Source organism: Maniola hyperantus, chromosome 27, assembly GCF_902806685.2.
Source record: "Maniola hyperantus chromosome 27, iAphHyp1.2, whole genome shotgun sequence".
Taxonomy (NCBI): domain Eukaryota; kingdom Metazoa; phylum Arthropoda; class Insecta; order Lepidoptera; family Nymphalidae; genus Maniola; species Maniola hyperantus.
In genome coordinates this window covers 298,325-319,035 of record NC_048562.1, presented here as the reverse complement: position 1 = coordinate 319,035, position 20,711 = coordinate 298,325, and the positions used below count along the sequence as shown (strand labels likewise).

The window sequence follows — 20,711 nt, the reverse complement described above, 5'->3', positions numbered from 1 at the left end:
GAAGGGTGATCAAGCCTTTGGTTTGCAGAGTCCTAATTTGTCAAAGCCGGGTATAGTCTTATATCGTCAAAACTAGCGCGAAACTAGACGAAAAACGTCTGTAGGGGAAAAATTCTCCTTATTTCATATTCATTTCCTTGTATTTGCAAATTGCATCTCGAGCAAAACCATTGTCTCGTATAACAATACAAAATGTTCGGGTACGCGTGTGTCGTTGACCACGCGATGACACCGTTATAATTCTCTGAATTATTATATTTCGATTTTAACACCGAATATTTACGAAAGAAGTAAGTACCTACTTATTCATTTATTAATTATTATCTATTATTAGTTTAAACTATCCTACACACTATATAAAATCTTACAAATAAAGTACGAATGGAACTTATTAGTAGATAGTGGAGCAAGTTTCATTTATTATTTAAAAAAATTACCAATATTCTCCTATCCTATACGTACAAAATTAAATTATCTACCCAAAAAAATAATTACAATACCTACACATTCTACCTATTTGCCCATTACGAGAGATAAATTGCACTTACTTTAACTATTAGCGACGCATTTTATCAATCAATTTCGTGACCGCCGTGTAGTCGCCGTCGTCGTCAGGACTGGTTTTGGTCATCAGGTCCGGAGGTCTGGAGCCTGCGCCTCTTCTTTACTGCATCTTAGTGGGCCGGGAAAACCCTGGACTCCTCGAACTGGGCCGGGAATACCCTGGACACCTCCTAGTTGTGGCCGGGATAACCCTGGACGCACGATGATGCTGGGCCGATCAATGAAGCTTGAGATTGTCTTCTGTTCATTATGGATTCATTTTTTTTGGCTTGTTTCTTGATATTAGTGTTTCTTGATTTTTAATACAGGACGTGGAATTAGTTTCTTCTTCTTCTTGATCGGTGCCCAGCCGGTGCACGCACTTAGATTAGGCATGCACCGACTGGCAGGGGTCGCCATGAGATATGTTGTGGCCGTATGGTAATAATTAAATGCGGCAACGGTGAAAGATGTTTATTGAGAGCCGTCTTATGATCTACTCTCGCTTATGGACTAACAATACTAATAAATAAATCTTACATACTATTGTTTAAATCTTATTGCTTAACTACCTAACCTACATAATTTTGCATCACCTCTCTTTCAATCCGATGTGCAGGCAACCTACTTCGATATATTGAGGAGTTGCATTTTTATGTTACAGCTAATATGAACATGCTACGTTTAAACTGTCAATTCGTACATATTACATAGGTACACGTCGCAATATGGCAGAAATTCAGTCTTATTCTTAGTTCGGCCGCATTATTTATTATTTAATACATTGAAAGAAGTACTTTCAGTACTAAAAGTTGAGGTAATAAAACAAAACTAGTAATTTAAGTTAATTTTAATTATTAACGTCATGCTGTACAGAAGGCGAAAAATGACGGTACAATGCGTAATGATGTCACCCTCCCGCACCGCGCCACTACCCCAGGAGCCTCCTCAGTTATGTGCTATACCTTTTCTAGGCTTGATTTTTACCAACTCTCACTAGGAATGTTATTTAATGTTAGTTACAAAAAAACGCAAGTTAAATGATAAAATATATTTTATTTCAAACAAATTGGTATATAAAGATAGTACATATATATAACTCTATCGTTGAACATAAAAGTGCACTTTCCACATAAAGATAATCGCACACTACCGGCGGTCCGTCTTGCCGACCCCGCGCTTGCCGGAGAACAAATGCTTGGGTTTCTTGGTGCCGATGAAGCGGTCGGCTTCTCCCTTGAGACCCATCTTCTTCGTCTTCTTCGCGATGGCCACGTGAGCAAGATTCTTCGCGCGCTTCCGCATCTGTGGAGAATAATGGGGAAATGTCAGCCACAGGTTCGTTTATAGTTTTCGATTTTAGGTTAGGTACTTGACGTATTACAATGAATATAATGCATAACTTTTGAGAGAGTACTTACCAAATTTGCCAATTATCATGTCAAAAGTACAGTTTAACCTTAGATTAAGGACTAAAACTATACTTTTGACATGACAGTTGACGCATTAGCGCAAATATGGCGAGACCTTTCTCAAATTGTATGGCACCAGCCACTATGTATATTTCTTTCAAAAACAAAAAGTCAAAACAAAAGAAAAAGTTGGATGGAGGTAGAAAGTAGGTACAGTACGCAGTCGAAAATAATGTACATCGGCCTTTAGAATGACATTTCGGCTTTGTAGAGCGTTGTCTCTGTCACTCATACCTATATGACGTTTTGTCGGTCTCAACGACAGGGACAGTGCTCTACAAATCTGCTATCTCCTTCTAAAGGTCATCACTTTCGGCCGCGTACTGTAAATAAATTTTGGTTTCAACAAAATAATAAAGGAAAAAAATAGTTCAGAATTTTTATAATCCCACATATTTTTGGAATTAAAAAATGTGAACAAAAATGGATTTAAAAAATCTAATTCGCGTATTTGGGAAAATTTCATTATTTTTAGATTTTCATTAGTTTTTAATACGTTTTGTGCAAAGATATTAAATCAAAGGCAAAGCATATACAAATAACCTAATTATTACGATGTTTTGAATGGTTGTTTTTATCGTGGGTAAATGCACAATGGTGTATAAAGGGCACCATGGTGCGACCATAACGACAAAAGTTTGCTTTCGGCCGCGCTTTGACTGACACGTAGTATGTTAACTACATTCAGCTTCGATGGGGCCATCCTACTGCAGTGCGAGCGCAGCAAGCGTGATATATCGCGCTAAATTGAACTCCTCACGCGCCACTTTAACTTTTTATGTCAAATTTCATATCAAAAGTACGATTTTAGTAAAGATGAACCGTACTTTTGAGTTTTGACATGACAGTTGACCCATAGAGTTAAAATGGCGCGTGAGGTGTCATTTTGCACGGACTATACTTATAATATTGAGAACATAGATCCTAGAGTAGTACGGAAAACATAGGTTGGTTTGTGATTGGTTGGTGTCTCAAAATGCCAAAATGGTTATTTTTATCTTTTTTCCCCAGTTTTTTTTATCTTTATCATTTGTATGGGATTACGTAACGGAGAGAGCCCTATTTATTTATTATTTATTTATTGACACTTTATTGCACACAACACAAAGTAAACATTGAAAAAACACAATACAGGATCTTATTCTAATAGATGTAGCATGCAAAGGCGGCCTTATCGCTAAAGCGATCTCTTCCAGGCAACCTTTGACGAAAGGAATCACGAAAGCACGGGTTGGTGCGGCAGCCGAAAATGGCCCTAGTTATTATTATAAATTAGACTACATACACAGTACATTCAAATAATACACAAATAAATATAATTATATATACCCATATACATATCTCTATAATATACTACATAATTCTGTTTACATAGATAAATAATAGTAACCCTATATTAACTTCTCTCCGCGAATACAGTATAATGACATGCGGTTTCTACTATCTTACTTCCCTATTAACTCGTTTCCCTGACCAGAGTAGTGGCTAGTCTATACAGGGTGTAACCAGAATGCTAGCAAAAACTTTGCCTCATTTTGTAGTTTTAGTATTTTTGAAACTCGCAATGTATACCGTGCAAAACTCGGGTCAATGCCCCGCCTACAACGCGGCAATGACTTCGAGTGGCCTACTTACGCAACGTTCGTTGACCTCTAGCGTCAGTCAGATGTTTTATTTGCAATATTACCGTGAATTTTTACAAAATATAGATTTTTTGGCATATTTTTTGTAGTTTCATACCAGTAATCATCAGTACTATCAGCTGTCTTCGTTTTTGCCAGCGTTCTGGTTACATCCTGTATGACAGTACAGGACAGGTATGCACGGTTCCCCTGAGATTGGCCGCGTGGCCGAAATTGGGTATTTGACTCCAATTTTTTTATTACTTAATTAGAAGCTAGAATAAAAATAATGAAGTAAACTGTAAAACTAATTAAATCGATTAAATAACAAAAGTTATAAGCATTTAAATATTTCTGATTAGACAGAGATAGCGATACAGCAGTTTGACGTCACACCTCTAATGCCATAGTAGCTTTGTGCGGTTTCATACAAATTTTCGTCTTGCGAGAAAGGAATAGAAGACCCTCCCACTACAAAATTAAAATGCCTGTAATTTTGTAAATCTTTGTTGGATTTCAATAATTTTTCAGCGTACGTCATTATTTTTATCCTAGTTTATAATAAAGTAAAAATAGTTATCAAATTCAAAAGTAGAAAAATACCCAATTCGGCCAAAAGGGCAATACTCACAGCGACATCTTTGACTCCTTGTTCGTCTCGGGCCGGCCTGCTGACGGAGCGCGACGCGACCCGCGCGCGCTTCGCGACTGTCGCGGACTGCGAGCGCGACCGCGATCGCGTCTTCGTGAAGTTGGCCTGCTTTGTGTCCGACATGTCCACACCTGGGAATAAATAAATCAATATCTTGTATTTCTTTTTTCTGTGTTTTTATAAATTGTATCTTATCAGTTAGTTAGTGCATTTATTTATTTAAGAATTGTTGTGTACACATATTAAGGGTGACCGCTTAGATCTTAATCTATTGTTTTTTATTTTTATTTGGACCATTTATAGCTGAAACCTGTTTTGTGTGCCTTTATAATAAAATAAAATAAAATATCCTTTATTCAGCCAAAAGTTAACAAATAAAATAATATAGTAATTATACACGCCCACACATGAATAAATACGTAATATTGATACATTGTTACACAAATGAACATAGGAAATGGGCCATAATACTACTTTTGTCCTTGATAATATGAAATTCATAAAAAACCGAAATCGTACCAAGTTCTCCACCTCGTTTTTTGAGTTTTGATCACTTGCTAATGAACGCTGCACTAGTAGCGGGAGGAGTACATGTTCAGAGCGTCAAACTTGTAAAAATCTTACGAAGTTTCTCCATCTCGTCATTGAGTCTTTACCTCTCGCTAATAAAAGCTGCACTATTAGCGGGAGGATGTAAAAGTTAGAGACCGTCAAACTTGTAAAAATCTTACCAAGTTCTCCGATTTTTTTCTCACGCTAATGAACTCGGCACTAGTAGCGGGAGATGTACATGGTAAGAGTGTCAAATTTTTAAAATCAAAATCTTACCAAGTTTCTCCATCTCGTCTCTGAGTTTGGTGGTGGAGCGGCCGCGGTCCCGCGCGCGGCTGGTTCTCGGCATGACGGGTTTCGTCGATTGCTTGACGAGACGAGACTCGTCCTTGAGGACTGCCTTCTTATTACTGAACAAAAAAAATTGAAATTAATATCTACATATTATAATCAAAATCCCCGTGCTATTGTTTATTGCCGCATAAAATTTCTATTTTTTTTAGTGTTTTTTTTTAAACCCTTCTCACTCTGAAAGGAAATCCGTGCTCTGTAGTGAGTCGGCGATGAGTTGAACATGCATGCTATAAGACATTTTTATTTTATTTTATTTTTATGTTCACTCAGTTCCGAAGCGACTGTTAACGCCATCTAGTAGTGACATTTTTTTTACCGTATCTGCCTGGCCAGTTCTCGGATCTCCTTCATGGTCTCGTCCAGCTCGATCTTGGGCACTGCGTACAGCCCGCCCGCCATCCTCGCCTCCTCCTCCTTCTCCAGTTCAGCCAGTTTCTGGAACAAATGGAATAAAAATCATTAAATAATTTTAAATACATACCAAAAATTGCGTAACCGGCAGGAATCGAACCTGCATCTTCTGGGTTCGCGCCCGATGCCTTGACCACTCGGCCACGGTCTCGCCTGCTGCCAGTGACGAAATTGGTGATATGTATGTTAACTCAATACTGAAGCGACTGTTTAATAAGTAACTTGACTGTTTAGTAATTTCCTTGAAGTGTAGGTATAAACACAAAAAAAACCGGCCAAGTGCGAGTCAGGCTCGCGCAATGGGGGCTCCGTACTACAGTAGTATTTTTTCGGCATTTTGCACGATAATTCAAAAACTATGATGCATAAAAATAAATAAAAATCTGTTTTAAAATGTACAGGTGAAGACCTTTCATATGGTACCCCACTTGATATAGTTATCTCACTTCGAAAATTGAAAATACTAATTATTAGTTCATGACTACAATTTTTTTTGTGTGATGTAACCACAAATTCACGGTTTTCGGATTTTTCCCCTAATGTCTGCTATAAGACCTACCTACCTGCCAAATTTCATGATTCTAGGTCAACGGGAAGTACCCTGTAGGTTTATTGACAGACAGACAGACAACAAAGTGATCCTATAAGGGTTCCGTTTTTCCTTTTAAGGTACGGAACCCTAAAAATTATAAAAATCATTGTAAAATATCTATACTCCATGTATACCGGGTATAACCAGAACGCTAACAAAAACCTTAGAGTATTTACATTTACAAGAGCCTCAATAGCTCAACCGGTATAGGAGTGGACTGACAACCGAAAGGTCGACGGTTCAAATCCCGCCCGTTGCACTATTGTCGTACCTAATCCTAGCACAAGCCTGACGCTTAGTTGGAGAGGAAAGGGGAATATTAGTCATTTAACATGGCTAATATTCTTTATAAAAAATAAAAAAACTAATAGAGAGAAAATACCTACGTTTTTACCGTGTATTTTTTAGCACAGAAAATGGCGGCGCTTGTTCATAGTATCAGCTAATCAGCTCATAACAAAACATTAGGTCATTTATTTACAAGAAAAACAAGTACTTACCTGGCACAGCAAATGGCGAATTAAGCTGTTTTTATAGTTATGTTGAAATGTAGTGTTGTCTCTTACACACTTATGAAAATTTCGATAAGCTTGAGCTAGTTTCCGATCCGCTATTTTCTATAGGACATTAGGGCAACTCTATATATCTCTATGGCAAAAACTTAGCGTTATTATTATACTACCTAAACACAATCCAATAACCAATAACCATTTGCCTCATTTTGTAGTTTCAGTGATTTAGTATTTATCAAACCCGCACTGTATAGCGTACAAAACTCGGGTCAATGCCCCGCCTACTACGTGGCATTGACTCCGAGTGACCTATTTACGGAACGTTCGTTGACCTCTAGCATCACTCGGATGTTTTATTTGCAATGTATCGTGAAATTTTACAAAATGTAGGATTTTTTCCGGGTTTTTAAAAACTTAAGTATATAAAATGGTCCTTACGTCGAATATGTCCGGGTCGATGTAGTCCGCAATGTTGTGTCCCTCCCAGAACTCCGGGATGGGATCGTGGCGTTCCTCCTCCGCGATATCCGCGTAGTTCTTCTGGAGGTCTGGAATGGAACATCATTTATCAATTTCAATAAACAGGGAAAAACTCTTGCGTCTTAAAAAAAAGTTAAAAAAAAATTCGTTTTTTAGGGTTCCGTACCTTAAAAGGAAAAACGGAACCCTTAGAGGATCACTTTGTTGTCTGTCTGTCTGTCAAGAAACCTACAGGGTACTTCCCGTTGACCTAGAATCATGAAATTTGGCAGGTAGGTAGGTCTTATAGCAGACATGAGGGGAAAAATCTGAAAACCGTGAGTTTGTGGTTACGTGACACAAAAAAAAAATTGTGGTCATGAACTTCAGTATTACATTTTACATTTTAGTACATTAGTATTTTCAATTTTCGAAGTGAGATAACTATATCAAGTGGGGTATCATATGAAAGGGCTTCACCTGTGGATTCTAAAACAGGTTTTTATTTATTTTTATGCATCATAGTTTTTGAATTATCGTCCAAAATGTAGAAAAAATACGACTGTAGTACAGAACCCTCGTTGCGCGAGCTTGACTCGCTAAATTCTGCCTATTAGCATGCACCTATTAAAGATCTTTAACTATAATATTATGACACTTACCCAGCACATAGTCGTCTCCCTGCTCGAGCTCGATCTCTCTCTCCAGCTTGCGTTTCCGCGACTCTCTCTCCGCTCTCTTCTGCTGCTTCTCCAGGACCCCCGGGGGCAACACGGGGGGTCGCACCTTGTTGTCCCTGGGGGATGGCACTGCCACGTGGAGACGGTTGAGGATTCCGTCCACCTGAGATCAAAAATAAATTTTTAATTCAAAACATTGGTACCGTATACGCAGCAGAAAATAATGTACACCGACCTTTAGAATGACATTTCGGCTTTGTAGAGCGTTGCCTCTGTCACTCATACCTATGACGTTTTGTCGGTCTCAACGACAGAGACAATGCCCTACAAAACCGCTCTCTCACTCACTCTAAAGGTCGATCTCTCTCAACTCATCTCTTTCTAAAGGTCGATGTACCGTTTCTGGCGCGTACTGTACTGATTCTGAGCACAACTAAGTTTTAGAGTATTCGCATCCTCTTCTTACCAATGTGATACGAAAAGGACAGATACTGTTTGAGACTGTTTGATAGTTTTATATTTAATTTAGAGCTGTCAAACCTCGTGCCTATTGTTTATATTTGTAGCGTGCACTAAAATTCATGTTCAGTCTCGTTTTAGCAATATTAAAAAGAAAAAGATGCAGATAATCATCAGTCTCCAAATCAGAGGTGGGGGTTCGATCCCGGGCACGCACCTCTAACTTTTCGGTGCTATGTGCGTTTTGAGCAATCACTACCCCTATTATAAATGTGAAAGTATGTTAGTTTGTTGGTTTGTCCTTCAATCACGTCGCAACGGATCGACGTGATTTTTCGCATGGGTATAGTAAGACCTGAAGAGGGACCACTTTTTATCCCGGAAAATAAAAAAAGTTCCCACAGGATTTTTAAAAACCTAAACCCACGCGAACGAAGACTTTGTCTTAGATATCAGTCGCTTTAACGGTGAAGGAAGACATTGAGGAAGCCTGCATGCCTGAGAGTTCTCCATAATGTTCTCGGCGGCGTGTGAAGGTGCTCACCTTCTTGGTGCGCATCTTCTCGGTGACCCTGTGGCCCAGCAGCCGCTCGCAGGCCTCGATCTTCACCTCCTGGACCCCCTCCTCCGTCACCGTCGACATCCTCATCACGGGCACGGTGCGGAGCTCGGAGTTTGTGTCCGCACTGCAAAATTAACATCAGTACCCTTATTATAAATGCGAAAGTGTGTTTGCTTGTTGGTTTGTCCTTCAATCAGTGTTAATCCAGGGTATAATCTATCTCCATTCCAAATTTCATCCAAATCCGTTCAGCCGTTTTTGCGTGATTGACTAACAAACATCCAAACATCCACACTTTCACATTTATAATATTAGTAGGATTATTTACTAGTTTTATACTGCATTTTACTCTGCTTGTGTGAGCTCAATATAATACATAGTTTAGAGAAGCAAGAACTGGTTCATTGACTCATTCACATGACACAACTGAACCACATACATCACTATTATCTTAAATATGGTATTACTATAATAATATTGAAAATTACTATTTTACGATTTGACATTAGCTAATGTTAAAAATGAGGAAGTTTCAAGGCAACGTTCGATAAAACTTTCATAGATGGCGCTGAATACTACCACCACTAAAGATGAAAAATGATACCTATATCTATATGCTCTATGCTTTAATGTTTAGGTCGTGTCAATCAATGACATAGATGAAGAGTAACAGCTAGCGTGCACTGCAATTTTCCTTAAGTTTCTTCCCCACAAAATCTGTGAACTATAAGAGAAGTAATTAATTAATTTCGCATCGGATTTAAATTTTAAGATTTAAAGCATAGATCATATAGATATAGGTATTATTTTTTATCTTTAGTGGTGATAGTATTCAGCGCCATCTATGAAAATTTTATCAAACATTGCCTGGAAACTGCCTCATTAAAAATTCGACTATAGTCGGGGGTCGGTATATGTAGGGTCCACTCACTTGACGAGGTTCCCCTTAGCGCAGTTTGCCTCCAACTCCTCAACGAGCGCGCGCTTGTTGGGCGCCAACTCCTCGGGCTTCACCACGTCCATTTTGTTGAGGACCACTATCAAAGGCTTGTTAGAGAACAAAGGCCTGATGCTGTCGAACAGGGAAATCTAAAAAAAAAAAACAAAAAGCTCAAATAAGCTCGGAGTCACTCAGCGGGCGATGGAGAGAGCTATGTGCGGAGTTTCTCTACGTGATCAAATCAGACATGAGGAGATTGGTAGCAGATCTAGAGTAACCGACATAGCTCAACGGGTTGCGAAGCTGAAGTGGTTCCAAAACAGATAGACGTTGGGATTCCAAAGTCATTCCAGCACCTTGGGACCCCCACGTCTATCGGTTTTACCTCGCACCGCAAGACGCAGCGTTGGACAACATCAGACGAGTCGGATTACAACATGGGGTTATTCAAGGGGCGGACCAACAAATTTCTGAAAGGCCGGCAACGCATCGGCGGTTCCTCTGGTGCTGCAAATGTTCATGGGCGGCGGTAATCACTTAACATCAGGTGACCCGCCTGCACGTTTGCTCGCTATCTCTATTTTAAAAAACCGGCCAAGTGCGAGTCAGGCTCGCACAACGAGGTTTCCGTACAACAGTCGTATTTTTTCGACATTTTGTACGATAATTCAAAAACTATGATGCATAAAAATAAATAAAAATCTGTTTTAGAATGTACAAGTGAAGACCTTTCATATGATACCCCATTTAATAATTCATGACCACAATTTAATTTTTTTTTGTGTGATGTAACCACAAATTCACGGTTGTCAGATTTTTCTCCTAAAGCCAGCTATAAGACCTACCTACCTGCCAAATTTCATGATTCTAGGTCAACGGGAAGTACCCTGTAGGTTTGTTGACAGACAGACGAACAACAAAGTGATCCTATAAGGGTTCCGTTTCTCCTTTTAAGGTACGGAACCCTAAAAAGGTATGGAACAATAAAAAAAATGACCTGCTCCTCAATACTGTGGCCGCACTGCTCAGACGGGTCTATGAAGTAGAGCACGGCAGCCCTGAGATGCGCCAGGGCTGTCACCGCCTGCATCTCTATCACGTTCCTCTCCTCCAACAGGTGGTCCAGGATGCCCGGGGTGTCACTAAGTAATTACCTGCTCCTCAATACTGTGGCCGCACTGCTCAGACAGGTCTATGAAGTAGAGCACGGCAGCCCTGAGATGCGCCAGGGCTGTCACCGCCTGCATCTCTATCACGTTCCTCTCCTCCAACAGGTGGTCCAGGATGCCCGGGGTGTCACTAAGTAATTACCTGCTCCTCAATACTGTGGCCGCACTGCTCAGACGGGTCTATGAAGTAGAGCACGGCAGCCCTGAGATGCGCCAGGGCTGTCACCGCCTGCATCTCTATCACGTTCCTCTCCTCCAACAGGTGGTCCAGGATGCCCGGGGTGTCACTAAGTAATTACCTGCTCCTCAATACTGTGGCCGCACTGCTCAGACGGGTCTATGAAGTAGAGCACGGCAGCCCTGAGATGCGCCAGGGCTGTCACCGCCTGCATCTCTATCACGTTCCTCTCCTCCAACAGGTGGTCCAGGATGCCCGGGGTGTCACTAAGTAATTACCTGCTCCTCAATACTGTGGCCGCACTGCTCAGACGGGTCTATGAAGTAGAGCACGGCAGCCCTGAGATGCGCCAGGGCTGTCACCGCCTGCATCTCTATCACGTTCCTCTCCTCCAACAGGTGGTCCAGGATGCCCGGGGTGTCACTAAGTAATTACCTGCTCCTCAATACTGTGGCCGCACTGCTCAGACGGGTCTATGAAGTAGAGCACGGCAGCCCTGAGATGCGCCAGGGCTGTCACCGCCTGCATCTCTATCACGTTCCTCTCCTCCAACAGGTGGTCCAGGATGCCCGGGTGTCACTAAGTAATTACCTGCTCCTCAATACTGTGGCCGCACTGCTCAGACGGGTCTATGAAGTAGAGCACGGCAGCCCTGAGATGCGCCAGGGCTGTCACCGCCTGCATCTCTATCACGTTCCTCTCCTCCAACGGGTGGTCCAGGATGCCCGGGGTGTCGATCACTTGCCACCTCAAGTACTTGTAGTCCATGTGACCCACGTATAGACTCTTCGTTGTGAACGCGTAGGGCTGGACCTCTACGTCTGCTCTGGTAATCTGAAAAGAGATTGCCCATTTTCTTAGGAGCTTTGGGCCCCCCTAATATAATTGAAATGTCACCATGGTTTTAATTTTATTTTGTAGACAAATAATTAACTCTTTATATTCTGCAAACTATTTCTATTTATTCACCCTGGTTATAAAGAAATCTTATTTTTTATATTGCTGATGTTGAGGTTATATTTAATTAATACTTCTTCAAAATGAATGCATGTTTACGATTCTAACTGTAATAGTGGATATTTTCAATAATAGAGTGAAAAAAAGTCGTTATAAAACATAATCGTAAAAAATAACACATTTAAAAAAAAATCAATTTAAGTTTTGACACGACGCCACAAAAGAGGGCCCGTTCACGGGGGATCTCCTTTAAGTGTTTTTTTTTTTGTTTTTACGACAACTCGCAATGACGTTATAAAATGCGCAGTCCGTTCTAGGTCTCATTCGAGTTTCGATTTTGTCGGTTGTAAAGGAGACAGACCAGTTTTGGGCCCAGTCTTGTTACAGGAAAAAAAAACTGTTGGAAAAAATCGTTTATTTTATGACTAGCTTATGCTCGCGACTTCGTCCGCGTGGACTACATAAATTTCAAACCCCTATTTCACCCCCTTAGGGGTCTAATTTTCAAAAATCCTTTCTTAGCGGATGCCTATGTCATAAAAGCTATCTGCATGCCAAATTTCAGCCTAATCCATCCAGTAGTTTGAGCTGTGCTTTGATAGATCAGTCAGTCAGTCAGTCACCTTTTCCTTTTATATATTTAGAAGATAAGCCAAAATCACTAAAAATAATTTGAATTTAGTTGTTAAATATTGAAAACGTTAACGGATATGTCTGTTTTTGTCGAGATTATTACTGTAATTGTATAGTGGGATGGTGTACAATAGGATTTCGTATTAATTTATGTACTGAAAGAAAACCATTCTAAACGATTCACTAGTCGTCTAATTATAATTACTTGATTGATAATAATTGCAAAAATGTTTTTCAATTAACATGACTGTTATCTTCCACAACCTAACCATGGATTTGAGCCCATATATTTTGATTATAAACTAATTAATAATTTAAACTAAAACTAAAACCTTAAAAATTATAATATTATAACTAAAATATATTATTAAAAGGAGTCCCTTTAGGCAAGGTTCCGAAGATACTGGCAGCGTTCCCCCTTTGGATAGCTAGGCTAATTCTTTGCCCGAGGTAGCTGCCAGCTCTTCGGTCTCCTGTGATGTCGACTAACCTTTTTGCTATTTCCTTAAAAAGTCTAATAGCGCTAGGACCCCACGGACCAAGGGTCTCGACACCGAATGGGACAAATTCATATTCGGAGCCTAGACCCCTGTATTTGCATGTTTTGGCTTTTTCAGCCCCTTCACATGCTGCACCAGCTCTGTTGTTGGTTCCATGTAGATGGGAAGGGGCCAACGTGTCTGAACAGGTTGCATCCCATACCAGCACCCGGCCCACCTTCCATGGAATCAAACTCATACCGTCCGGTCTCTTGCCATCGTCTCTTGCAATACCAGTCAGCTCAAGTAGACTTGGCACGTTGACGGTGGCAAGGGACCGGCGTATGATATCGTTAAGTGCGGCATGTCTCGAGAAGCGGCCTGCACTTTTTTGGCATGACAGTTTTTTGATTATGCAATTGTCACTCAAACTGAAACTAAAGCAGTATAAAGAAGACATTTTTATCTAACAAATCACACTAATTTGGAACTTGTAATGTCTCATCAATTTCTGGGCCCAACGATGTATGGGAGATGGTTGGTCTCCTCGGCCATTTATGAGTTAACTGACCTTGTTGATGAAGCTCGACTTGCCCACGTTGGGGAAGCCGCAGATGATGATGGTGCGCGTGTAGGGGTCTATGGAAGGCAGACGCGCCAAGTGTTGCCGCACCTGTCGATAAAACACCACCATAGATAGAAAGATTTTTTATTTTTCTTTTAAAAAGAATATTAGCCATGTTAAATGACTAATATTCCCCTTTCCCCTCCAACTAAGCGTAAAGCTTGTGCTAGGAGTAGGTACGACAATAGGCAACGGGCGGGGTTTGAACCGTCGACCTTTCGGTTTTCAGTCCACTCCTTTACCTGTTGAGCTATTGAGGCTGAGAAAGATACAAATACTTTATTGCACACAAAATATAATAGACTTGACAAAAAAAACAAAGAAACTAAAAACTAAAACAAAAAAACAATTGTATGCGAAGGAGGCCTTATTGCTCAGAGCAATCTCTACCAGGCAACCTTTGGTGAAAGGAGAAACTAGGTGTGTTGGATAGTACTTACTTACAAGCAATACAGAGAAACTTGTATAGTAGTATAATATATAATATAACTAGCTTACGCTCGCGACTTCGTCCGCGTGAACTACACAAATTTGAAACCCCTATTTCACCCCCTTAGGGGTTGAATTTTTAAAAATCCTTTCTTAGCGGATGCCTACGTCATAATAGCTATCTGCATGCCAAATTTCAGCCCGATCCGTCCAGTAGTTTGAGCTGTGCGTTGATAGATCAGTCAGTCAGTCAGTCAGTCAGTCACCTTTTCCTTTTATATATATAGATTAATCAACATAGTAAATAACTATTTCAGTAATACATACATAACTATTATAAATTATTAATCATCTAAATCTATCTTACTCTTCTAAATCTTCAGTATCTTTATTAAAATGGAATAATCATCATCATCATTGTTCACGCCAACCGCCCGCCTCATACCCCGTTTGCCATTTGGTCCTGTCGCGGAATATACATATTTTTTGCTACGTTTTGTTTTGTATGTGGTGTATAATAAAAGTATATTCATTCATTCATCCATTCATATCTGTTACCTGTTCTAGATAGGTCAGATTGGCTGCCTGCCTCTTCATGATGGTGGCCATGCGTCCCAGTGCCGCCCTCTTCAGCTGCTTGCATCGGTACAGCGAGTCGCCGAACTTGAGCAGGCGCACGTAGTCCTTCGCCACACTGAGATAATACTACATTGTGGTACAAGTGTGTAATGTTGGTGATTACCGCTGAGGCGCCATTGGCACCGATTCCGTTGTCTTTCTCTAAACTAAATTTAGAGTATGTGCATCCTTTTCTTTTTAACAATGTGGCTAATTCCTTTGTACAAAATATCTAAACTAAACTAAAATGACACGTCTAAATCGATTGCTATCACTGTCATAATATTTGCTTGCGGAAAAGGATAGCACTAGATTTAGACCTATTAATTTAGTTTAGTTTAGAGATTGTGTACAAGAGAATCGGCCCCAATGCTAACATGAACTTAACATTTAAAAACTCTAAATTTCAGTGCACACTAGGCTAGACTAATTGCTTGCGGAAAAGGATAGCACTAGATTTAGACCTGTTAATTTAGTTTCGTTTAGAGATTGTGTACAAGAGAATCGGCCCCAATGCTAACATGAACTTAACATTTAAAAACTCTAAATTTCAGTGCACACTAGGCTAGACTAATTGCTTGCGGAAAAGGATAGCACTAGATTTAGACCTGTTAATTTAGTTTCGTTTAGAGATTGTGTACAAGAGAATCGGCCCCAATGCTAACATGAACTTAACATTTAAAAACTCTAAATTTCAGTGCACACTAGGCTAGACTACACTAGTAGGCTCGCGACTGTGCGCTAAAATCACGGGTTTAACATCTGTCCTTTTCATATTACATTAGTAAGAAGAGTATGCAAATACTCTAAAATGAGTCTTAAGATAGCCGAGGACGGTAATCATCAATACTCTATATAATACAATATGTAATCATCAGTCTATAATACACACGTGTATTATACGACGTTTTTCAACACACTTGTGTAGAAAATAATACTAAAAAATATTTTTTTTCAGTAGATAAAAAGTTTATTTGTACTATTGAAATCAGGTTCATGATTTCAAAAAAATATACAAAAACATAACTTCAAACTAAATTTTTTAAAAATTCATAGAAAAAAAAAACGGTGCACCTTGTCATTGTAGCGGTGTCGGGGGTTAGGGGATACCCCCCTCTCCTCCTTCCCCTTTGTGCTAAAGGATACTAAGTTTAACCTTCATCCAACATACGAAATTCCTGTAAGATGACTTACTTGTCTATAAGATGTCTAGCAGTGTTCAGCTGCCCGAGCCCCAGCTTGTAGTGGTCTTGTCATACAGTACATTCATCAGATCCGCATAGAACGGGTGGACGTCATCCAACTTGGGAAATTCCTGTAAGATGACTTACTTGTCTATAAGATGTCTAGCAGTGTTCAGCTGCCCGAGCCCCAGCTTGTAGTGGTCCTTGTCATACAGTACATTCATCAGATCCGCATAGAACGGGTGGACGTCATCCAACTTGGGAAATTCCTGTAAGATGACTTACTTGTCTATAAGATGTCTAGCAGTGTTCAGCTGCCCGAGCCCCAGCTTGTAGTGGTCCTTGTCATACAGTACATTCATCAGATCCGCATAGAACGGGTGGATGTCATCCAACTTGGGAAATTCCTGTAAGATGACTTACTTGTCTATAAGATGTCTAGCAGTGTTCAGCTGCCCGAGCCCCAGCTTGTAGTGGTCCTTGTCATACAGTACATTCATCAGATCCGCATAGAACGGGTGGACGTCATCCAACTTGGGAAATTCCTGTAAGATGACTTACTTGTCTATAAGATGTCTAGCAGTGTTCAGCTGCCCGAGCCCCAGTTTGTAGTGGTCCTTGTCATACAGTACATTCATCAGATCCGCATAGAACGGATGGACGTCATCCAACTTGGGAAATTCCTGTAAGATGACTTACTTGTCTATAAGATGTCTAGCAGTGTTCAGCTGCCCGAGCCCCAGTTTGTAGTGGTCCTTGTCATACAGTACATTCATCAGATCCGCATAGAACGGGTGGACGTCATCCAACTTGGGAAATTCCTGTAAGATGACTTACTTGTCTATAAGATGTCTAGCAGTGTTCAGCTGCCCGAGCCCCAGCTTGTAGTGGTCTTGTCATACAGTACATTCATCAGATCCGCATAGAACGGGTGGACGTCATCCAACTTGGGAAATTCCTGTAAGATGACTTACTTGTCTATAAGATGTCTAGCAGTGTTCAGCTGCCCGAGCCCCAGCTTGTAGTGGTCCTTGTCATACAGTACATTCATCAGATCCGCATAGAACGGGTGGACGTCATCCAACTTGGGAAATTCCTGTAAGATGACTTACTTGTCTATAAGATGTCTAGCAGTGTTCAGCTGCCCGAGCCCCAGCTTGTAGTGGTCCTTGTCATACAGTACATTCATCAGATCCGCATAGAACGGGTGGACGTCATCCAACTTGGGAAATTCCTGTAAGATGACTTACTTGTCTATAAGATGTCTAGCAGTGTTCAGCTGCCCGAGCCCCAGCTTGTAGTGGTCCTTGTCATACAGTACATTCATCAGATCCGCATAGAACGGGTGGACGTCATCCAACTTGGGAAATTCCTGTAAGATGACTTACTTGTCTATAAGATGTCTAGCAGTGTTCAGCTGCCCGAGCCCCAGTTTGTAGTGGTCCTTGTCATACAGTACATTCATCAGATCCGCATAGAACGGATGGACGTCATCCAACTTGGGAAATTCCTGTAAGATGACTTACTTGTCTATAAGATGTCTAGCAGTGTTCAGCTGCCCGAGCCCCAGTTTGTAGTGGTCCTTGTCATACAGTACATTCATCAGATCCGCATAGAACGGATGGACGTCATCCAACTTGGGAAATTCCTGTAAAGATACAGAGCTAGAAGTATCAACTTGTTAATGGTTGTTAATCCCCTATTTGACCTCCTTGGTAGTTGAGTTTTCAAAAATCGTGAAATATGTATTTTTTATTTTTTATCGTAAACTTAAATACCAATTTTCATCTATGTAACTTCAAAAATGACGGACTTTCATACAGACTTCCATCCCCCATTTAACCCACTTAGGGGTGGAATTCCAAAAAATCCTTTTTTAGTGGATACCTACTGTTTACAAAGAACACACCCTCAATATTTCATGTCTCTAGGACCAGCGGTTTAGGCTGTACGTTGATATGTAAGTCAGTCAGTCAGGACTTTGAATTTAATTTAATTTAATTTAATTTAAAATAACTTTATTGTTAATAGATTTACAGAGAGTAAGAATACAGGATACACTTAAAAAAACAAAGGGCGACCTTATCACTAAAGTGATCTCTTCCAGGCAACCCATACTTAAGAACTTATAGAACTGTAAGACGGGGAGTCGCAATGTAGCTATAAATATAATATATATATATATATATATATATATAAATATATATAGGTATATATAAACACATACACTCTAATAGGTACATACTATAAAATATAATATAATATATACAATATACATGTATATAAATACAATGAAATGAATTTTATATTTATAGATTAATTATCACCACTATACAATTATCTTACAAATTAACAATTTTGACGGACAGCAGTAAGCGTAACATTTATTACCTATTCTGAATAAATAATTTGACTTTGCCTTTGAACTGTAAACAAGTTTCACAAGTACATTTTCCTTTACCATTATAATAGAAATTTAGCTTTTTGGGGTTCCGTACCTCAAAAGGAAAAACGGAACCCTTATAGAATCACTTTATTGTCTGGCTGTCTGTCAAGAAACCTACAGGGTACTTCCCGTTGATCTAGAATCATGAAATTTGGCAGGTAGGTAGGTCTTATTGCAGACATTCAGGGAAAAATCTGAAAACCGTGAATTTGTGGTTACATTACACAAAAAAAAATTGTGGTTATGAACTAAATTGGTATTTTCAATTTTCGAAGTAAGATAACTATATCAAGTGGGGTATCATATGAAAGGTCTTCACTTGTGCATTCTAAATCAGATTTTTATTTATTTTTATGCATCATAGTTTTCGAATTATCGTGCAAAATGTCGAAAAAATACGACTGTAGTACGGAAACCTCGTTGCGTGAGCCTGACTCGCACTTGGCCGGTTTTTTAAACGGTAAATCTGATGTCTGACCTGGATTTGAATATATAACCCTGTGCTAAATAATATACAACTATAAGATTTGAATATCAACCCTGTGCTAAAGAATATACAACTATGGTTTTGTTTCTCGAAAATGTAAGTATTGAATTTAACATTATGCAATAATTTTCATCTTTGTTTATAAGCTAGTAACTCATGCCCATGACTTCGTCCGCGTGATAGTTACTAGCTGAGTTTGTTGTGGGCTCTTCTCAGACCTGGGCGCGTTTGGTACCCTCGTAGCTTTAGTTTTAAGTTCGCGTAAAAATTATCACCACTATTATCATCCTCTTACAAATGCAAACCGAGTATCAAAAAGCGTAATTTTTTTATCTACTTTGAATAAGCAATTTGACTTTGACTTAGACTTATAATCAAAGATGAAAATGATTGCATAGTGTTAAATTCTTCCAAAGCTGCGTCTTCCGGTGCGAGGTCGCCATTCCAGCACCTTCAGGTTAAAGAATGATTTATTTCTTTAAAAAGAATTACAAAATTCACTTACTGAGAAAACATATTTACAATAGGTATTAGTTTTAGCGTTTAAACTACCGCGAGTGATTTCCATTATAAATACTATCTGTCCCGGCTTACTCACGTGTGTAGTCGACGTTAGCCCGACTAGTTTCGAGTTTCGTGAGTAAGCCGGGACAGATAGTATTTATAAAGGTATTAGTTTGTTCAGCTCATATTATTATAACTTACTTTATCTACAACTCAACATTTACATTAACAATTTGTTATTTATCGGTTGTACGAACTATGTGCCCTGCCCATTGCCACTTCAGCTACGCAACCCTTTGAGCTATGTCGGTTACTCTAGTACCCACTGGGTGGACGGACAACATCAGTCGAGTCGCAGAGAGCTGCTGGATTCAGGCCGCGCAAGACCGTGACGTGTGAAAGTCCCTACAAGAGAACTATGTCCAGCTGTGAACGTCTATCGGTTGATGACATTGACTTACATATTACTTCGTGAGGACAGGGCTATTGAACAAGCAAAATGGCACCGACTCAAACGGGTAGTTCATTAGTATCTAAGAGGTGGCACTGATTTATTTGGTTCCAAAACCGTGAAAAATTTTGTTCGCTTGGGAGTTGGGCATATCTTGTCATTTATATCGACGGTTGATGATGATGATGTTAAATTATTTAATTGAAAATAAAACGCACTTTCGTATAATTTATAAAAATAGGGATAGTGATGTTAATATTGACTTGGATTTGCTTCTGATAACATAAAAAGCATGGTATTTAATTACCTACTTAAATAAAATAGAGAAGGAATAACACTAAATTACCTGTATAATCCGGGATAGTCTATCATGAAAATTTTGTTGCGTAAACTTCACTTTTCTTATATAAAACGCACGTATCCGTGTTATTTTATAGTGTTTATGTACAACTGTTGGTGTTTTCCTTTGTGTTTTCGATAATATTATATCGATAAAGTCCTGAAAATGAAAGAAAAACAGTTTTATAGGTTATACACTTCAAATAATTGTTACAAATTATTTTGCAAAATAATTCATATTCACCTTGGCCGTTGGGACCACAGCGATCTTTTTGAAATTATATAAACTCATTTTGTATTATTTTATAAACATTTAAAAATATATTATAGGTCCTTGGATACCACACATATCACGCACGTGTAAAAAGAAAAAGCTTGGATGAAAAAGAATTTTAGATGGTA

The 20,711-nt window shown here is 39.5% G+C and overlaps 1 protein-coding gene and 1 non-coding gene across 2 annotated transcripts; both read right to left on the bottom strand.

The window, feature by feature from the left end:
• Positions 1–1,579: 1,579 nt before the first annotated feature.
• Positions 1,580–20,711, bottom strand: Non1 (nucleolar GTP-binding protein 1). Its single transcript, XM_034982662.2, has 14 exons — positions 20,554–20,711; positions 20,317–20,469; positions 17,609–17,730; positions 14,839–14,974; positions 13,798–13,899; positions 11,749–11,991; positions 9,802–9,959; positions 8,853–8,994; positions 7,832–8,012; positions 7,149–7,258; positions 5,512–5,630; positions 5,118–5,251; positions 4,269–4,420; positions 1,580–1,848 (listed from the first exon to the last, which is right to left on the bottom strand). The coding sequence occupies exons 1-14, from the start codon at positions 20,599–20,601 to the stop codon at positions 1,693–1,695; spliced, it is 1,956 nt and encodes a 651-aa protein (XP_034838553.1). The 5' UTR covers positions 20,602–20,711; the 3' UTR covers positions 1,580–1,692.
• On the bottom strand, positions 2,582–2,720 carry LOC117994858 (small nucleolar RNA SNORA16B/SNORA16A family). Its single transcript, XR_004675426.1, has one exon. It is a non-coding gene; the product is annotated as a small nucleolar RNA SNORA16B/SNORA16A family (small nucleolar RNA).